The sequence below is a fragment of the Nycticebus coucang genome, chromosome 17, assembly GCF_027406575.1.
Source record: "Nycticebus coucang isolate mNycCou1 chromosome 17, mNycCou1.pri, whole genome shotgun sequence".
Taxonomy (NCBI): Eukaryota; Metazoa; Chordata; class Mammalia; order Primates; family Lorisidae; genus Nycticebus; species Nycticebus coucang.
In genome coordinates this window covers 73,500,278-73,517,642 of record NC_069796.1, presented here as the reverse complement: position 1 = coordinate 73,517,642, position 17,365 = coordinate 73,500,278, and the positions used below count along the sequence as shown (strand labels likewise).

At 41.9% G+C, this 17,365-nt stretch overlaps 1 protein-coding gene across 1 annotated transcript in view; it reads right to left on the bottom strand.

The window, feature by feature from the left end:
- DOCK2 (dedicator of cytokinesis 2) overlaps nt 1–17,365 on the bottom strand; it is a 466,833-nt gene that overhangs the window by 379,865 nt on the left and 69,603 nt on the right. The window contains exons 16-22 of the mRNA XM_053566743.1: nt 14,232–14,304; nt 14,018–14,121; nt 12,071–12,254; nt 11,840–11,937; nt 9,813–9,902; nt 8,685–8,785; nt 7,704–7,838 (exon numbers count right to left, since the gene is read on the bottom strand). Of these exons, the coding sequence (XP_053422718.1) occupies nt 7,704–7,838; nt 8,685–8,785; nt 9,813–9,902; nt 11,840–11,937; nt 12,071–12,254; nt 14,018–14,121; nt 14,232–14,304 (785 nt within the window). The remainder of the gene's footprint in view (nt 1–7,703; nt 7,839–8,684; nt 8,786–9,812; nt 9,903–11,839; nt 11,938–12,070; nt 12,255–14,017; nt 14,122–14,231; nt 14,305–17,365) is intronic.

Genomic DNA, 17,365 nt, shown 5'->3' with positions numbered 1-17,365 from the left:
ACTACACACACTATAAAAACCTGCTACTGGCCATGTTGGCTTGCAATGTCAGGTCAAACGCACCCGAAAGTTCAGAGTCAGATCACAGGACTCCTTCAATTCTACGCCCATGTGCCATTAGTTCTGGTGATCCCACCTCCTACAAACCCTCACCTCCTTCCTTTGCTCTCCTCCAGTCCCTCTGGGGCTGCTTTAGTTCAAGTTCTCTTGCCTGGATTATTGAAATAGCTTCTTCACTGACCTCCCATATCCAGCCTTTCCCTTTCTTACAAAGTAACCTTTCTTTTGCAGAAGAACTCATTCTCAAATGTGAACCTAATCATATTAATTCCCTGATTTAGAAGCTTAATTACTCCCCCCTGCCAAAAGCAGTGGTTTCCAACCTGCCCCAATAAGAAAAATATTTTTTTTCATTTGAAGCATAACTCTCAATAGATGTTTGTGTATTCATAAATGATATCCATGTCCTTACAATTCTAAGTGTTTATAAAGTTTAATTTCTTCATCTGGGATAAAATAAATTGTTGATTTTTTTGATCTGATCCCAGTGGCTTTGTCTGTGCATCTGCGGGGTCACCCACTGCATGCTCTAATGATGAAGCAGCATCTCCATGGAAGTCCCCTTGCTCGGAGGATGAAGTCAAGCTCCCGTGTCCAGCATCAAAGGTGTTTTCACAATCTAGCTTCACGCACCCTCCTCCATCACCACCGCCTCCCCTGCCAGCCTCTCTTCCCCACAAACATGCTATTCGCACATGGGCACAACATGACACCAAGAGCCTCAGCGTGGGTGTCACAGCCCTCCCTGCCTAGCCAGCTGCGTAACCTACAGTCACTTTCTGTACCTTTCTGGGTCTGTACGTCCTCCTTTGCATAACGAACATAATACCTCAGCTTTGCAGGGTTGTTGTATTAAGTGAGGTAGAGTGAAAAGTGATACGGGGTAACATTAAATAAATGCTGCCAGAGAGAGGCGGGAGGAATTAAAAGTTCTCTTATGCATGTTGGGCTTAGAATTTAGGGTTCTTTTTCCTCCCACCGGCTGGCTTCTTAAATTCCATTCAACGTCTGGTTTAAAACATCACCTTCTCTGAGAAGAATTACCGATTCCCTGAAGATGGAGTTTGTCATTCAAACCCCTCAGCCCTCCTAGGAGCCACACATGTAAGCTTCCATCGTGATATTCTATCACTGATCATCACTTAGCCCAGAGAACTGGGATTTGATGGCTGGGAGGCAGATCTCTCTTGCCCACTATTTTGCCAATATTTGAGAAAGTCTGACTTATTAATTTCAGAGGTCCCAGCCCTTAACAAAGAGCCTAGTACACAATAGGTGCTCAATAAATGCTTGCCAACATTTCCATAGGGAATGGGAACTTTAAAAGTTTGCACATATCCGCAATTTCATGTTATAATAACAGCAACTTACTTAACAGTTAACAAAGCCCTTTCATATACATTTGTGAGAAATAAGCTATTAGTCGCCCTTTGACACTGCAGCAACTCGTAAAATAGATAATAAATTAAAGAGACGTCACTGTTCAACAATATCCTTTCTATACCAGTTTTCTCTTCCATCCTGATCTGATGCCAAGTTAATGTTATTTCAAAATAATCCCATTAACAGCAATTGTGCGGTTTACTAAGCCATTACTGTCATCAAAAAGTGAAATTATATTCAAAACCGAAAACAGAGGCTTACGTAGGAATGAATGGCATTAACATGCAAACAAATTACATGCAAGAGAAACAGGAATCGTACTGTGACAGACATTTCAGCCCAGGCTCAGCATAAACAGATGATTACATTTTAATATTTATTCATACATGAACAATGAAAACAAATCATACTGGCAAGTACCTTGGAGTTAAATTCACATTTGTTTAAAAAGGCAGAGGCTTATGTATTCCCTTGGACTGCAGGCTAAGCTGAGTATGCCAGAGCTTTATTCCCACTATCTTTGCCTAACATATTCATGACCACTATATACTATTTATGTAAGAAGAAACTGAGCTTGGGGGCAGGGGGGGCAGGTGCAGGTTGGTAGCAGTGATAAGGGAGTATAGAATAAAGAAAGAGGCAAAAAAGAAGAAAAAGGGCAAAGGAAAGTACTAGAAAACTGGTGCCTGGTTTCGACACTAAAGGCAGTTAAAGGGCAATCACGTCCAGCCTTGGGTGGAGCCAGGTAGTCTGCAGGTGTTTGCTGGAGCTATGAACCACACTCCTGAGATGCCCTTATTACGGAGGTGGTAGCCCCTGGGGCAGGCCAGTGGCCCCATTCCTACCTTAGCAGTCCTTCCCCTTTTGGCTCCCAGGTGAGGAAGCAGGATGATGTTTCCAGATGCTGTAGCCCGATCCAGATGCAGAGCACAGTTTCTCTTCCCTGACCAGTGACTTGTTCCAAGGAGTGTGAGCTCACCTGCCCTGCCCTACATCAACTTTTCTTTATTCATTCCCTGAGGCTAAGAATAAAGTCACAGTAGCCTGAACAGCTTCACCATAATGATGAGGATGCCTTCCCCTGACCCAAGGCCTCATTTCCTTTACTGAATTCCTATTGTGCTTAGGGATGGGACCATGAGACCTACGCAGCCTGGAGCCTCTCAGCAGCCCCTGGAGCTGGAGCTGCTCTCTGTCAGGACAGCCCCTCAGCTTCGCCAACCAGACTTCACACTTGCATGGCTCAGAAAAAAGTTCTGGTCCTCAAATTTGTTTAACTGGATGAGACAGAGTGCAAATCCCACTCTGCTAGTTGTAAGCCATTTGACTATTTGAATCTAAGGCTTGCTTTCCTTTTCTATGAAAGGCAACTAGAAATGGTGTCTAACTGCATACTCACTGAGTGCTTACTACCTACCACGCTGTTCCCAGTGCTGAGGCATTCTAACAGGAAGGATGCAATAAACAAAAGCATAATTTTTACACAGTATGCTGTGATCACTTGTATGGGGAGAAAAAAGATGAAAAGGGAGAGAGATTAGGAGCTCTTGGGGCAAGGGTTGCAATTTTGAATAGCGTAATGAAGGAGATGTCTGAGCAAAGACGAGATAGGGAGTTAGCAGGCAGGTATCTGGAGAAGAAGGCAAAGGCGTTCCGTCAGGAGCTGGAGCCACAGAGTCCAGTGCGGCTGGCACAGAGTGACTGAGGGCTGGCAGGAGAAGTCAGAAGATGTGGTCCTCCCTCGGAGGAGCTGTTGTGAAGACTGCTGGAGATGACCCATGAACTCTGCTCAGCAAGGAACAATAACTGGGGATACTTGCTATTTAGCAGGGCACTGGTCAATAGCTCATTTAGCCTGCAAAATAACCCCGTGTGGTAAATACTATGATTATGCCTGTGTTATACATGAGGAAACTGAGACATAAGCAGATTAAATAATTTGCCCAAGATCATAAACACTAGTAAATAGTAGTGGTAGGATTTGGACTCAGAATTCTGGCTCTGGAGACTGACAGCCTCTCGTAATCAATGGGCGTGGGGATGAGGGTGGTGAAAGAGGAGTTTGTGGAAGGCAGAGCAGCTGCAGGAGGTTGGAATTACATACAAAAGGAGGAGGCGGCAAGACCTGAATGAGCAGCCTGGAGAGCAGAGCAGAAAGCATGACACAGAGAAAAGACAGGCAGAGCAAGCAGGGGCCAGAGAACTGGGCACGATGGCTGCTCTGGCCAGACGAGGGGCCTGGCCACAGTGCAGCAAACATAACCAGGACCCATCCAAAGGAGCCAGCAGCAGACCAAGGGAAATTCATGGGTCCAGAAGATGTCCCACACTGTGGTCCTCAGAAAGCATAAGACAGCTGATAAAAGGTATCCCCACCTCCAAAAAATAAACATAAATAGGATAGCATGAACAGGAAGTCAAATTCTGAGCATGAATCAAGACAACAGAACTTCCTCTTCATAATTTAAATCTGTGTTTTTAGAAATATGCACCTTTGCTGCCTCTCCTAGGTGAAAACATGATAACGGTTAACATTTAGTCCATTTCTAGAATAAGTACCACATATTTCATAGAGAACTTTGTACATATAATCTCATTTCATCATCGAAACATTAACAACAAGTTTATCCCTATTTATAGATGAGAAAACTGAGGCTCAGAGAGGCTGAGTCACTCACTAAGCCAAGCACTTACAGGGATAAAAATATTACTTCCTCCACAGTCCGTCCAGCGTGAACACCATGCTTACAATACCACTCAACACAGCCTCCTGTCATAGCTGGGGCAGCACTAGGATTTGAACAGGGTGAACAGAGTGGGGAGTAAATCTTGTTGCAACACCATGTCTGGATCTCCCACCTTACAGAAACATCCCAGCAGAAGCTCTGCATTCTCATTTCTAGGTGCCTGGTCAGTAGGAAGAGGAGCTGCTCAGTGCCCATCACATGGAACAGGGAAGCATAAGCCACTCCAGGCTCCAAGTAATTCCACAAGCTCAGAAGCCTTGGGGATCAGCTCAGCTGGTTGTCTGAGCTTCAAGATTAAAGACACTGCAAGGGGCTTTGTAAAGAAGCTCAATGTCTAGAAGATTATCACCTTAACTCTTTCCGAATGTGCCTCGCTATGCTCTCTGTCTCTAAAGGGCTCAGCCATTCTACCACAAGCCTAGCAGATCTTGGTCATAGTCACACTTCCTACAACTAAGGAATATTCTACACTTTTAAGTCTGCCTTCCTCCCTGTGGCAGAAGCTAGCACCTGCTCTGCCAGCTTCCTTTGCAGCTATGGCACAGACAAGAGTGCAATCGGAGAAACCAGCCCCAGACTTTGACTCAGGAATTAGTAACACAAGAATGGGAGACAAAAAAAAAAAAAAAACCTCACTTTCTTTGGCTATCTGTAGAAATGAATCATCCTGAAAAAAATAAAATAAAATTCCACTCCTTCTAAACAACTTCTCTTCCTCCCTCACCCAACTGCATTGTGCATCTGGATGCAGGAAAATCCTTAGCCTGGGCAAATGTTCACATGTAGTATATGCAAACAAATGGCAAGGGAACAGCTAATGGGAGCTAGATCAGCTGCAATTATGCACATGGGGAAAGCGAACAAAGGAGTAACAGGAAATAGAAACAATACCAGACACAATAAGCCCAAAAGTAATAATTATATTCTGATTTCCCACCAGCTGGTTTGGAAATCTCAAAGTGTTGAACCTTCTATTTTCTAGTTTTCCAAATAAGATGCCCCCCATATGGGGAAATACCCTGATCACTTCCTGGTTCTGTAGAGGCTCCACTAGAGAGCAGATTATTGGTAAGATTCCTAAATGAATGAGATACAAAACTTCTCTTTTCCCAGCATGCAGTCCTAGATCCTCTTTGAAGGTCAGCCTACATTTTTGTTCATGTAAAAGGCCTAGTTTCCTTTAGGGACATCTGTTCTGACCAAAGGTAGGGGACGTTCCATATGCTATACTGAGGATACAGCCCTGCTCCTCAACAAGCTAAAAGTCAATTAGCATTTAAGCAGCACTGAATCTATACCAATTTAAGAGTTAGGGGCTCTGCAAGATGAGCCTTGAGGAAGAGAAGGTAAAAGCAAATGTACACATGTGCTGTGTTCCAGCAGATGGAAGAGACAAAAACTAGGAAGACGAAACAAGAGGAAATGGAAGCGAGGGAGGGAGAGAGAACAGAAAGGGGGATCAATACAATAAACTAAAACAGAAGAGCTGTCAAAGAATATATTATGCATAGAAATATGTTCTTCCTATGGATTGATCGTTCTCTCTTAGAAGGTGGGATAAGATCTGCTTACCTATTAACCTGGAACTATGATATCTGAATCCTTGAATTTCTCCAAGAAACTAAACTTTTAGAAAATTCATTGGAGGCCAAGTTTGGTGGCTCACAGGTGTAATCCTAGCACTTTCAGAGGCAGAGGCGAGTGGACTGCTTGAGCTCACGAGTTGGAGACCAGCCTGAGCAAGAGTGAGACCCCATCTCTACTAAAAATAGAAAACCTAGCCGGGAGTGTGGTGGGCACCTACAGTCCCGGGTACTCAAGAGGCTGAGGCAAGAGGATTGCTTAAGCCTAAGAGTTTGAGAGTGACGTGAGCTGTGATGACACCACAACCCACAATCCAGGACGACTGAGTGAGACTCTATCTCAAACAAAAAGAAAACTCACTGGAGTCTTCTATTGGTTTTCAAAACACTGACAAGTATCTCTGAAAGAATACCCCAAGACTTAACGACTGGCAATCCAGAGGAATTTGGAAGAGATATTTCACTTTTAGAATAACCTAAGGAACATGTTTTGTGGCATGATTCAAATATATTTTGTGGCATGGTTCAAGACACTCATGTTTTTCTACTCAACACCTAAAATCTCAAAGATTATTTTAAGAGAATCCCAAATGATTATGCACTTCAGATGCCTTGTCAAGTATGAAATTGTAGATGCCCATCCTTTGTCATGATCAGAATGACAAGTATAGAATTCAACTTTCTTCTAGGAAGTCATCTCTCCAATAGAACAAGTCCATACCTGAGCCATGGCTTCAAAGATATACATGTGACCACAACTACAAAGGCTGCATATGCATTCCCCTGGCCATACTGTTTAATTGATTAACACCTTAGCACATGGCCCAGGACCAGTTCTTGGCATAGGATTTTGCTGAAACAAAAAATCTAGGTTTCCTTCAGTTTGTAGAATATGTAGCTTCTAGTGGCCTCTACATTGCAAGACTTGCCCCAGATGGAAATCAACTAAAAGGAAGAAAAATCAAGATCTAGAGATATAAAAACTCCCCCTAAGACACTGAGCATCTGGATTCGGCTATGTCTAAGGCCAACTACCCCCTGGATGTTTCAGTGATATGAAATGAAGTCCCATTTCTCTCTAAGTCAGTTTCTGTTGAGTATTCTTCATCTGCACTAACAAGAGCCAAGATAATACATTCTTTACATGGCTTTTTCTTATCTCCCATCACACAGAACCAACCTGATCACATACACAACCAATCCTCTACCTAACTTTTCCTTATAGCCAGGATGAATTTAAAGAATACAAATTGTTCTTTCATAGAAAATGTTTTAATATCTCCATCTCCAAAGCCCTTCAAAAAGGCAGCGAGGGAGCTGAGCCCAATCTTTCTCTTCCATTGCAAGACCCCATTGCAGTGGTCCTAAAAAAAAAACAAAAAACAAAAAACAAAAAAAAAACGGCCGCTAGTCTCTGTGATACTGGCCATCACCATCAAAATCTCTTAAAGTGCTCTATCATATCAGCTCACTTGTTGGCTACCAGGATTTCAAGGACAGACAGGTCAAACACTAATACCAGCTCATCTACCACACATAATCTACCAGAGCCAAATAAATGTCAAACTCCCTGAGCTCTGCTCTTCCCACTCCCAACCCCTCTAACATTGAATATAGATTCCTGGAAAATGTTCCCATATTTCAAATTAAGTGAAGAATATTAGATTAAATACAGAAGAGCCTCAAATCACAAATTACATTCATTGGATGAAACATAACTCTGCAACATGTTAAAGATTTCCTTTTCTCCCAAATGAACTGAGAAGTTACAATCATTACATACTCATAATTCTCTAGGTTGGATTCTTGGGTTGATTCTGCAACAGCTGGTTATAATTTTTTAAACAAGTTTCTCCTAACAGTGAAAATACTGTTATATCCCACAAAAATTGCAGAGCTAATAAATCACTCCAACGTAACAAGTACTCACTGTGAAAATAATGTTCTCGACCGAACAATGAACTTGAACACATATTCCAAAGCTTTCAGAGTCCTTAGGATAGGTTCACATTGCTCCCCTCTGCTGGAGGTATCCAAGTAAGTCTTCAGCACTGTCATCAATTTTCTGAAGAAAGGATAATATTTTCTTTCTTTTGTGCCCACAGCATGGTATTTAGTTTGCTCAGTAAATTATACAGCATTCAATCAAAGGTTAAAGGTGGTGGTAGAGCCAAGCTCTCACTCACTCATTTATAAGCATAAAAATAACTCTGCTTAAAAATATATATATTTATTACAAGGAATAAATAAGTATTTCCTATCCACAAAACAAGCCAGCAAAGAAAAAATTTGTGAGCAAAGATAAAAACTTTTGACTAGGAAAACTAGTCACAATCGGGGTACAAGTGGGAATAATAACTGATGCCAATGATGTCTTTTTCAGCTTTTGCTTTCTATAGAAAATGTTCTTGTTATATCATGGAACTTCCTTGCTTAGAAACTTTCTGTTTTTTCTTTATCAGCAGGGTAGATGTTAAACTTCTTGGCCTGCCATTCAAGGCCCCTTCACACACTTGCACCCACCAAACCTTCAGGATTATCTCTCATCTCTAACCCTCAGTTCCCAAGGGTTAGAGATGAGCTAGTTGGCACAGCACTTTTTTCTCTACAGTCCTTAGGATCTTGTGTCCACCACAAGTCCACGTAACTGGTCAATCAATGGTAGTTGACTGGCTGAATGAATGAATGAGCACTTCCTCAAACTGCCACCACTATAAAATTCATCCCAACCTATGAGTCTTGCATCATTTTATTGATATCCAAATAACGTAGGCACGAATTGGATTTGTTAGAAAAGGGAGAATTCATGCAGATTAATGACAAAGGAAATAACTCAAGTTCCTGTGCCCGAGGCATCCTGGCAGGGCAAGTAGAAAGCAGACAAGAAATCCCCATGTGCACAGTTACCTACTTGTAAGCCAAAGTAGCACTGAAATGTTGTTGAATGTAAGCCTCCAGAACAGTGTTGAAATGCTGAAATTTTCGGTCTGCAATGAGTCCTATAATGTAGATCTGAGGAAGATGCAGGAATCAGTATATTTGGGGCAAACCCAGGGCACAAAGTCATATTCACCTGGCATAACTCAACCTCTGTCAAATTCTCTTACCTGGGAGTTAGCACACTAATATAGAGTTAGTCCTTTTCATTAAGGTAGTGCCTCCCCAAAAAGCATTTCATAAAATATATTGCATGATGTTATAATGGATTTCGTGGCTAAATAACAGGTTATCATCATTAGACTCCTTTCTTTACTACAGAACTTTTCAGAGTCTTTACTATACCTAAGTGCATTGTGAATATCTAAAAGGGTCATGCCATGTTCAGTACTTCCTGGAATTAATTATCAAAGGATCTTTTTGTCATGAAATATCTTTCCTGTAGGGCTAGCACTCTAGGAGATCCTCTTGGGAAGCACTTGATTAAACCACACTTATCTCCCAAGTTTAAAAACGGAAATGCCCATCACACTGAGAGTCAACACATAAAGGCTTTATTGGGTATAGATATTCTAATGCAGATGTTTCTTATGTTTATATTGACAGTACACTAAGAAATTGTGACAGCCAGAGGAGAAAGACACCATGTGGGAAAACTGAGGGAACAAAGATCTGGATGGTCTACCACCATGAAAGGCTTTGGGTGGACAGGAAGAGTGTAATGACTCTGGTGAGCTGGAGAACTTGAGGAAGAAGGTAAAAGGAGGAAGGAACCATTTTAGGTGCTTTACAACCTAGCCATGGACTAGCCTCCAGCATTCACAGAAAGCTTAAGTGACCACTTGCAGTATCTAGCCTCATATACCTTCAACCAGAGTCGATCTAACATTAGCATTGAAATTCTCCTTTTACCTATGCTTTCAAAAGAACTAGAAACATGCAAAAGGAAATAGAATCTCATTAATTGGTCCTGTTGCCAAACATTACAACGCCGCCAAAGAATTCATGAAAAGGACCATAAGGGCCATGGGTTCTCAGTACTCTCATAGCAAGGCACGCATTCATGCCTAATGTCACTAAACAACTGTCCCCTCTCTCTTACCAAAGCATCAAAGACAAGGATGTCGTACTCATTACTTTGAGAATGCTCCATCATGATGTTGAAGAGTGCATCCAGAGTATCCTGGAGAAACTGGACAAAATAATGAAGGTTTCATTAAAGAAAGAGTACAGGTGACTCAGAAATTCTACTCCTGAAGGTCTATCCCAGAAAATGAGAGCATATCTACCACATGCCATGTTCAAAAGGTCCAGAGCAGGGCTATTCACAAGATCTAGAACTTGGAGCATCAACTTGTCCATCAACAGCAGAATAGATTGCATGTATGTGTGGTGGCATTGTCACACTAGGGAATACTAACAGCTAATGCAAAAAAGTAGACTACCTCCACACACAGCAATGAGGATGACTTTCACAAGCACTGTGCTGAGTGAAGGACATCAGACACAAAAATGTACATTCCTTATTACTCTATTCTTTTGGAATTCAAGGGCAGGCAAAAACACATCTGTGATAATGGTAGTCAAGATAGTCATTATGCAAAATGGGTTACTAACTGAGAAGGAACCTACTGTAGTGCTAAAAATGCTCTGTATCTTGATCTAAAGGTGGATGGTGACTACATAGGTGAGTATATATGTAAAAATTCCTTGAGCTGTACTCTTCACATAACTTCTCTCAATATATATATTTCTTCATATATATATTGTACTTTAATAACAAACTTTCTTTGGAAAAAAAATGCAAAAGGGAGACAACAGAAGAACCCCTGCCCCATGAGAAGCTATCTGAAGACTACAGAGCTTATGAAAGGAGTGTCCGGGGAAATTACTCTGCTACTGCTGAACCAAGCAGGTGGGTCAATAGTGTACATTTAAAGCATCTGGAAATTCTACTATTGCTTCTCCAGGTATGGGCAATTAAATAAAACTTGATTCTCCTCCCTCCTAAGGGACGGGTCAATATTTCCTATAATCCCTCAAAATATAGAACTAAGATAAAAAGATGTTTAATCTCAGAGCTTCTGGTTGTACCAAGTTTCTGAGGGAAACAAGATCACCAGGACAACTAGGAAACACTCGTCCCAATTCATAGTGCTGGAAAGAAGGGTTGCTTTAATTAGACCTGCATTTCAGACACTTTATCTTCTCCACTATCATGGGGATGCTATAATACATCTGACATTCGCATTGTTTTCTGCTTGTTTCATTCAAAACGATGTGTTTACCTTTCTCATCTTTAATACACAATGTTCTCCACACAGCAGAAACCAAGAATACTTGTTTCCTAACAATTATGTGTGAGTAGTACAAAGAGGTCATACTACTATATAGTGACATATAACAACAAAAAAAAACAGTTATTATTTATTAAACTTTATATGTTTCATAAGCTTTAGTTTAATTATTGTGTACTATGTGTAAGAGATTTCTGGGTAATTTTTAAATATTACCACCTCAAATGTTCATAACAACCTTGAGAACTATGTCACATTCATCAAATTATCACAAAAGTTGCCAAGTGGGGGAGCAGAGATATACACCCAGGCTGATTTAATTCTTGAGACTGAGCAAAACCATAGTTGTCTGCCACTCAACATTCATTTTTTTTCTTTTTTGAGACAGAGTCTCACTTTGTCACACCTCGTAGAGTGCCATGGTGTCACAGCTCACATCAACCTCAAACTCTTGGACTCAAGTGATCCTCCTTCCCAAGCCTCCCAAGTAGCTGTGACTACTGGGTCGGCTATTTTTAGAGACGGGGTCTCACTCTTGCTCAGACAGGTCTTGAACTCAAGAGCTCAGGCAATCCGCCCACCTCAGCCTCCTAGAGTGCTAGGATTACAGGCGTGAGCCACCACACCCAGCTCAATATTCAGTTTCATCGAATAAAGACATCCCCCTGATTTCCCAATAGAAGATTCCTCATGGCAACTTGGGACAGTGTGCCCACTTTCAGAGAAAAAGTTGCTCTATCTCCTTCAATGCTTCATTTCTTCCCTGAAGTCATCCATGATTGAAGTTTCTCTTACTGATGAATGAAGATGAACAAAAGGAAGTCCCACTGACCTTCACCACTTCCTCTCCATCCACAATCTTCAGCTTTTCTAAATTATCCTGTAGCAGATGAGGTTTCATACGCCACTTCAGCAAACCCAGCAGGCCCACTAAAATAGAGTCCAAACATGCAGAATTACTGACACTGGCCTGAACTGTTCACATCAGGACATCCCTGAGCATGTACACACACACGTGCATGCACACACATGCCCCAGACACAACTCTTCATGATTCCATTACCGTTCTGGGTGAGCTTTGTAGAGCACACCAGAGTGGATATAGAGAACACATCCCGGGAGCTGACAGAGAGCCCCCCAACACTGCTGGAGCTCCGGCTCAAGGTGGCCCCTTTGTTTTCTACATGGTGCCGATAAGAAGGAAGAGTCAGGTAAGCGGTGGCATCCTCCATCTTCTTGCTGTCCCCCTGGAAACAACACTTTGGTTATTGCCCCAAGCCAAGGCTACATTCCCAATGCTATGCAGAGCTTGCAGTAGCCAAATTCCATTCTGAAGTAGAGAGCACCATAAATAATAAGGAAAATCATCAAAGAAGCAATAGACAGCAGCTGGTGAGGCAAGGCTGTTTTTGCACAAAATAGGCAAGAATCCAAAGTTACATTAATAAAAATTGATTAACTAGTTGAAGGTTCTGTGAACTTCATTAATGGCCAAAAAAGGGAACTGAAGAATGCTAGATAGGCCATTTTAAGTAGCCCTAATTTATTTAAGGTTATGTATAACATGTGCCCACCAGCAAGATAAGGAATTGAGCTTACAGAAGAAGTTAATGGCAAAGGCACTAAGTAAGAATATCCTGGGACCTAGATCCTGCTCTACCATTCACAAGTCCATGTCATCTTGAATATGTTCCTTAGCTTCAGTTTAATGTGTAAATTGAGGAAAATCTTAACTCCTCCTTCCTAGAATACTAGAGCAAACTAAATAGCATAATGCATATAAAGGGTATCATATAGAAGAGTGATAGGCACACAAGTGCATTGGCATGCTGAAATGAATGATTAGAGGTAGGCATTACAGGAGATAACATGTATCTTACTCTGCACTAGGAGGTGAACCAAGTGCTTTATATGCCTTAGTTGATTTCATTTAAGTCTCACATCATATGAAACAGGTACTGTTATCATCCTCAGTTGATGAAACTGAGGCTTAATGGGAGTGAGTAAACACAAAATTGACTGCAACTGGTCCTCTGTCCCTGAGGACTGCACAGTCTTTTGTGAAAGAATGACTTTCAAGCCAAGAACTCCCCTAAAGTGTGATAAATGAGAAAACAGAGGCTTCACAGACAATAACAGGTTTTCCAGCAAAATCAGATTCAGAGAAGAATACTGTGTGATGAGGCCTTGATGAGGCTGTTTGCCATGCACACATAGGCAAAAAGGGTAATTTCATCCTACAAGGTTAAGAAAGTCAAGGGCAAATGTTTGATCTCTGCGCTGGCCACTCAACTATGCTCTATTTCATAGCCACACACTTTGCATCCAGCCCAGCCTGGGGCTAGTAGATTAATTTTGCTATCATAAGAGGGCATGCAGGAGGAAACACACAGGTAAGATCACGGTGAATACTTCTCCACTTCTCAAAAATAGTCCAAATCTCATGATATAAAAATAGTGCATATATGTACTCTTTTAACAGTTTACATGGTCCTTTCACATGAGTCATCTTATTAGGGTATCATAAATATTGCTAGACCACTTTAAAAAAGGAACCTAAGACTCAGACAGACATGTGAAATGATTCCATATTCAGTCAGCAACAAGATTAGGACTCCAAATTCTAATATTTTTCAATTAGCTACAGTGAAGTACCTTTCAAAAGTTCACTGTAGATCTTCTACACATCCCATAGCAGTCCTTACAGAGCCAAGAGCCCATGTCTGTATATAACAATAACCTTTTCCATTTACAGAGCTCTCCTATGTACCCCAAATTGCCTTGTTTGTATGCACCGTCTCACATAATCCTCACAATTATACACAGAGCACAGATAAAGAAACAGAGGCCAAGAGAAAACAAGATTTTATAAAAGGCCACACAGCCAGTTAACTAGGGTATGTGTGTGATTCTGGGGTCCCTGCTGTTGACCATTAAGCAATTCTAATACTACCTACCCCCTTGCTTCCTATGCCCCCATTAGGGCAGAGTTTATACGAACTCATGGTACCTTGAGGACGACCAAGTCATGGCATCCATCTTGCAGCGTAGTCCCATCTTCTTTCATCAGTTTCACATAGGACATGGCAAAGTTCTTTTCTCCTTTATCTTTAGCTGGAAATAGCATTGTGAGGTCAGGAAAGACAATGTTACATGGGCCACCCAGCTATTCATTCTTCCCCCCTTAGGGGAGCTGCAGAAACTACATTTGGTAGGGTACTCACATTCCAGAGATGACCGGTGTCGAAACATAAATCGCAGATGGATCTTCTGCATGTCTTCAATGGGGACAGCCACCTCAGCAAGCAGAAACCAGAGCTCATGATGAGTTAAAGGGCCCTCCCCACCCTACCCCACCCTACCCCACCCCACTCCCACTGGCAGCCTGACCATTTAACTGAGAGAGCTGCCTACTGATTTACTACACATCCAATGAGCCTGATGAACTGTAAACAAATTACATAAGAACTAGCTATGAAGAGAAAATAAAGTACCAAATGTAATCCATTTGGCAAATTGCATTCCCAGCCAATGAAAAGAGGTTCGTAAATTATAGTGAGGAAAAATGAATCTCCCCAAATTGATATAAAAGTCACATAACTTTAGCACAGGATTTGATGCACTGCAAACTGCACAATCACATTTTCCTTACACACTCCAGCTCTGGTGATTATAGCAGGGCTTAGCAAATTAACAATGGTAGTTAGGGGGTTGCTTAAGGACTCTTAATAAAAATGCTTTAATCCAATAATGTTTGGAAAAATCCTTAGGGCTCATCCCACCCTTGACTGGATACGTGTCCAGATGCTTTAGCTTCTAAGAACACTGAGCTTAAGACAATCACCCACTGGTCACCCCAACGTCGCTGTCCAACAAGTGGCCTGCTGGCACCCTGATTGAGATGTTTTCAGCTTGGCTCTGCACAGCCCACCTCCCAAAGTCAGACAGCTGCTCTGCAGTGTTCAACTCAGGCCAATGCAGAGACCTTAGCTACCTGAGCAAAAGACACTTTGATTTTAAAAAGGGGTAAGTTTGTGCCGTACAGATGACTATTTAAAGCCAAAACGGATGTATGCTTTGGGGCACTTTCTGTTGGAGAAAATGAAATGTGAGCCTCAGGAGGCCCACCATCTTGTCTGTTTCAGATAGAGCAAAAGAACTGAGGGCCTCGTGGGTAACTGCCAGCCAGTCCAGCCCTTTACCGTGAATTGAATGGTTGCTTGAAACTACAATTGTGAGAGGCCCTAGCCAGGCGGATGTGAGGCAGAGTCCGCACCCTCAAAGAGTTCACAGCCCACAGAGGGCGACATGTAACAACTCTGTGACAAAGGCCAGCAAAGAGATAAAACAGGGTGCCAGAGAACACAGAAAAGGGAAACCAGTCCAATAACTTTTTGGCCCCAAAGTTGGACAAGTCATCAATTTGAAGACGGTGAGTAGGGGGAATACACAGAGGACAACAGGGATATGTATGGCAAGTCAAGGATGATTGGGTTTGGATGGTCTCACTGAAAAGGAAGTCATGTGTATGTTGTGAGTGCAGAATCAGAGCACAGGGTGAGCAGAACATTAAATAAATAAAAATAACATCACAGTACAAGGCAGAGATATTTAAAGCTATGATTAAGATATTACCTAACCCCAGTAAGAACAGCCCACATCACAAAATCTCAAAGCTCCAGGGATGTGGAGAGACGGGAACACTTTTACACTGCTGGTGGGACTGCAAACTAACACAATTTTTTGGAAGGAAGTATGGAGAATCCTCAAAGAATTCAAACTAGATCTCCCATTTGATCCTGCAATCCCATTACTGGGCATCTACCCAGAAGAAAAAAAAAAAACATTTTATCACAAGGACATTTGCACTCTGAGACTGTTTATCACAGCTCAATTTACAATCGCCAAACTGTGAAAACAGCCTAAATGCCCACCAACCCAGGAATGGATTAACAAGCTGTGGTATATGTATACCATGGAATACTGTTCAGCCACTAAAAAAGATGGAGACTTTACATGTTTTGTATTAACCTGGATGGAGGTGGAATGCATTCTTCTTAGTAAAGCATCACAAGAATGGAGAAGCAAGAATCCAATGTACTCAGCGGTGCATCTTACAAGGGTATATGTGAAACTTGGTAAACGGTCTGTGAAGCTAGTGAATGATGCCCCATGATTATATCAATGTACACAGCTATGATTTAATAAAAAATAAATAAAATTCAAAAAAATTCAAAAAAAAAAAAAAGAATCCAATGTACTCAATTCTGATATGAGGACAATTGATGACTTAGTACCTGGTGGGGGGTGGGGGAACAGGGGAGCGGAGAGAGGGATGGAGGGAGGGGGGTGAAAGGTCATGGTGTGTGACATATCTCTTCAAGGTGGGACACAATTACAAGAGGGGCCTTTACTTAATAAGTGTAATCCGTGTAACCTGGTTTTCTGTACCCTCAATAAATCCTCAACAACAAAAATAAAATAGCTTCACTGTTCATTGAACTAATTCCAAATTCTTATTTCAATGCAGTTTACTCCTTTCTGCTTAGTGTGATGATCTGATAGTTGGAATTCTTATGATTAATCCTCCTTCCATCCAGTAATCATCTCAGAATGGTATCTTTTAGGCACTACATGGCTCATATTTGCTTGAAACCTCTATCACTCTTCTGTGCCAAGTAGAACAGCACAGTCTGATGGGCTGGGCAGTGTCCACAAGAGGACTGTCTGACAATTCCATGCTGTTTAGGGCCTGGAGCAGGGAAGGGTGATCAAGAGAATCAGCGCACACCTGCTAGGTCCCTGTCTCTGCTGCTGGACAGGCTACTGGACACAGGCTAGGGTGCTGTTTCTGATTCAGGGAGGTGCCTCTGAGGACCCCATGCCCTTACAGATGATGACTTCTGCTGTAACCCAGAGCTATATAAGTTCTCTCCATCGTGATTGGCCCCAGAATTGAGCTGGACATTTCATAAAGAAAAATGTAATTTATTCTTCTGTGCTGTTCACAATCACACTAATCCATCAAGCCTCTTGCCTGCTTAGACTAAAACAAGGAATTTCTTCTGTTAATCTTACTATTTTATTTTGTTATTTTTCTTCTTAGAGACAGAATCTCACCCTCTTACATAGGTTAGAGTGCAATGACCTCCTGCCTTAGCCTCCAGAGTAGCTGGTTGCAGGCTCCACCAAATCTGGCTAGGTTTTTTTTTTGTTTGTTTGTTTTGGGGATTTTTGAGACAGAGTCTTACTCTGTTGCCAAGGCTAGAATGCTGTACTGTCATAGCTCACAGCAACCTCAAACTCCCAGACTTCAGTGATCCTCCTGCCGCAGCCCCCAGAGTAGCTGGAACTACAG